This window comes from Alligator sinensis, unplaced genomic scaffold (genome assembly GCF_000455745.1).
Source record: "Alligator sinensis unplaced genomic scaffold, ASM45574v1 scaffold1721_1, whole genome shotgun sequence".
Lineage (NCBI taxonomy): Eukaryota > Metazoa > Chordata > Crocodylia > Alligatoridae > Alligator > Alligator sinensis.
In genome coordinates this window covers 22108-25187 of record NW_005843639.1, presented here as the reverse complement: position 1 = coordinate 25187, position 3080 = coordinate 22108, and the positions used below count along the sequence as shown (strand labels likewise).

Sequence of the window (3080 nt, the reverse complement as noted above, 5' to 3'; positions counted from 1 at the left end):
AGGGGGCTGCGGGCGGGAGGGAGGGGCACCGCCAGGGCTGGGGGGGTTCACTAGCTAGTCTAAACCCCCCTCACCCACAGCTGCTGTCCTGGGCTCCTGCCTGTTGCTGGTGCTGGCCCAGACCCACATCACCGTGACCCCTGACCCCCCGCCGGCCCCAGTGGTGGGGGGAGCTGTGACCTTGACCCCGCAGCCGCCGCCGCAGCTGAGCCTTGTGGCCTGCACCTGGTACCGTGCAGGTGACGTCGAGATCTTCACACTCAGGCCTGGGGGCAGCGCCACCCTGAGCCACGGGCCCGGGTACACGCGGCGTGAGACGGGGGGGCCTGGCTGCTCCCTGCGCCTGGGGGGGCTGCAGCCCAGTGACTCCGGTCCTTACACCGTGCGGCTCGGGATGCCCGGGAATGGCCACTCCATCTCGGTCCACCTGGCTGTGCTCGGTGAGTGCCTCTGGGCCCCGGGAGAACCCAGGCAACCGGGCCCAGCCGCTCCAGGGCCTGCTCCCTTCCCAGACCTGGAGAGAACCCAGGCATCCTGCAGGTGACTTTCCACCTGCACCCCACACCCCTTCCCACAATCCCTTGCAGGGGGAACAGGGACCCCAGTGACCCCCCAACCCTGGCACAGAGCCCCTGGACCCCCCGGCAGTGACGTTCAGTAGTGACACTATGCTGGAGAACAAGACTCTGGAGCTGACGTGCGAGGCCCCCGAGGGCGCTGAGACCCTGCGCTGGCTCCGCAGCGACTCCATCCTGGTGCCTGGCAGCCGTGTGCGGCTGTCCCCCAGGAACCGGACACTGCAACTTCGCCAGGTTAGCCGTGGCGATGCTGGAGACTATCAGTGTGAGGTGCAGAAAGGCATCAGTCACATTCGGAGCAGAGCCGTTGCCATCACTGTCATCTGTGAGTGCAGTGCATGTGGCCGGATCCGTATCACAGGCCCAGGATGCAACTGGCTCTGGGGTGGGCATCAGGGCTGGTTTCACACCCTGGGATGTGGCTGGCTCTGGGGTGGCTGTGGGCAGTGTCACCCCTCACTCTCCCCACAGATGGTCCGGAGATTGTCCACATCATCCCACAGGGGCCTCTGGCCCTGCCCGCCGGTGAGAAAGTGAACCTGACATGCATGGCCGACTCGGTCCCGGCCTCGCAGTTCATCTGGTCCCACAGCTCTCACATGGTCCCGGCACAGACCAGCACCAGCACTGGTGCTGTCCTGAGCTTGGTGCTCATGGGCACGGAGCAGACGGGTATCTACAAGTGCTGTGCCACCAACCCCCGCACCGGCCTCATCGCCACCACCTCCATTTCCATCACCCTGGGTTCAGGGCAGGGGGGTGAGTGCTCCCGGACAGCATCGGGGGGTTGGGCTGGGGGGGGGTCTCTGCCCCCTCCTGATCTCCCCCCATGACGCAGGTCCAAGTCTTGTGGCTGGAGTCGTGGCTGGGGTTGCGCTAGCGGCCCTGGCACTGGGAGGCACCCTGGCCTATGTCCTCTGTGAGTAGCCACCTGGAAGCCTGGGTTCCCCACCCAGCTGTTGGAGGAGGGAGGGGCGGAGAGGGGGGGCAGGACACCTGGATCCCTGGTCTCAGCCTCTGTCCTCTCCCCTAGTCCGACACTGTCGGAGGAAGACCCCGCGGGACAGCAAGGAGCCCCCCCAAGTGTATGAGAACCTGCCCCCCCCGGCCTGTACGGGGGCAGTGGTAAGTGACAGGGGCTTGACCCTCACTCCCAACCCGCAGCCCCCTGCCTTCCCCTCTGTCCCCTATGGTGACCGGGACACCTGGGTCCCCTGGGGTCTCTGGTGCTAACAACCCTCTTGCCTCCCTCTCTGCCCAGATCCAGCCTGGGAGCTCCCCCGACCCCACCTACCAGGTAAGGGCCTCCCTGGGGCTGCTGAGAACGGGGCAGCTCATCACACCCCAGACCTGAGAGGGGCTTGGTGTGTCCGTCTGACCCGTATCTCTGACCTCCCCTGTGTCCCCCCCCAGACGTTGCAGCTCGGAGCCGGGGACCTGTATCAGGAGCTCTGGAGCTGAGCAATGTCCCTCCCCAGCCCAGTGCATGCTGGGTGCCCCGGTGCATGCTGGGACAGGTGCCAAACGTACTACCCTGTAACCAAATAAAGCTTGGCTGGTTTGCTGCCTCCCTTGGCCCCATTCTGCATTCAGGCCTTTCGGGGGTCAGAGGTCAGGGATGGGTGCCCTCCCATCGCCCCCAACCCCCAGTGTTTCAGTCACCATGGAAACGGGGTGTGGAAGTCCAGGGGGCATCACCGTGGTAGCCATGTCCCTCACCCCCCCACCCAGAATCAGCAGGTGGGGAGCCCTGTGCTGGAGGGGTGGGAGTGTCCATTCCCCACCTCCCACATACACAGCAGGGCAGGAAAGGGTTAATCCTGGTGTGTGCTGGGCATTCCTTCCAGCCACTGGGGTGGAACCGGGCTCCAGGGAGAAAACCCAGGCGTGGGCCCCCCCCACTGGAGAAGCCAGCTGTCCCGGCCCGGTCCCACAGCACAGAGTGAACCCAGGCATCTGGGGGCAGGGTGCAGGGAGGAGCTCTTTAATCCCGAGTGTCCAGGGGCTCTGGGGGCATCTCCTGGGGGGGCAGATCTCTTGTGGGGTTCCCCAGGCCGTGACGTCAGCGCTGGATCTGCTCGTAGACAGACTCCGCGCAGCTCAGGAGCTCCTGCAGGAGACTGGGGTTAGGTGGGGCACTGGGGGGGGGGCACCAGGGGGTGTTGGGGGGCACTCACCATGTAGCGCAGCTCAGGCGGCAGCTCTACGGGGGGGTCCTGCGGCTGGGGGGGCGGGGCAAGGGGGCATGGGACCCAGGCGTCCAAGCCCCAGCCCCACCGCCCCCAGCCTGGGAGGACCCAGGTGTCGGGGCCCCCAGCCCAACCTCCAGCCGCGGAGAACCCAGACATCCGGGCCCCTCACTCACTCCTGCCGGAGACCTGGGGGTCCAGCCTGCCCATGGCTCTGCACAGAGAAGGGTGGAGGTGAGAGACGGGGCGAAGACCTCTGCCCCCTCCCCCTGGGGAAGGGACCCAAGGGTCCCCCCCCCGTCCCGGGGAAGGG

The 3080-nt window shown here is 66.6% G+C and overlaps 2 protein-coding genes and 1 long non-coding RNA gene across 3 annotated transcripts in view; 1 reads left to right on the top strand and 2 right to left on the bottom strand.

Moving 5' to 3' along the window:
* The window catches only part of LOC102376175 (carcinoembryonic antigen-related cell adhesion molecule 2-like), a 9910-nt gene extending 7764 nt beyond the window's left edge, over nucleotides 1–2146 (top strand). Inside the window, exons 9-15 of the mRNA XM_025195606.1 lie at nucleotides 122–440; nucleotides 628–903; nucleotides 1050–1337; nucleotides 1417–1497; nucleotides 1612–1703; nucleotides 1840–1875; nucleotides 1992–2146. Of these exons, the coding sequence (XP_025051391.1) occupies nucleotides 122–440; nucleotides 628–903; nucleotides 1050–1337; nucleotides 1417–1497; nucleotides 1612–1703; nucleotides 1840–1875; nucleotides 1992–2039 (1140 nt within the window). The 3' untranslated portion in view covers nucleotides 2040–2146. The remainder of the gene's footprint in view (nucleotides 1–121; nucleotides 441–627; nucleotides 904–1049; nucleotides 1338–1416; nucleotides 1498–1611; nucleotides 1704–1839; nucleotides 1876–1991) is intronic.
* A 395-nt stretch (nucleotides 2147–2541) lies between these two features.
* Nucleotides 2542–2801, bottom strand: LOC106723352. Its single transcript, XR_001359245.2, has 2 exons — nucleotides 2756–2801; nucleotides 2542–2688 (listed from the first exon to the last, which is right to left on the bottom strand). It is a non-coding gene; the product is annotated as an uncharacterized LOC106723352 (long non-coding RNA).
* Nucleotides 2802–2939: 138 nt separating this feature from the next.
* The window catches only part of LOC102375676 (basal cell adhesion molecule-like), a 14338-nt gene continuing 14197 nt past the window's right edge, over nucleotides 2940–3080 (bottom strand). The window contains exon 9 of the mRNA XM_025195605.1: nucleotides 2940–2981. Coding sequence (XP_025051390.1) covers nucleotides 2940–2981 — 42 coding nt within the window. The remainder of the gene's footprint in view (nucleotides 2982–3080) is intronic.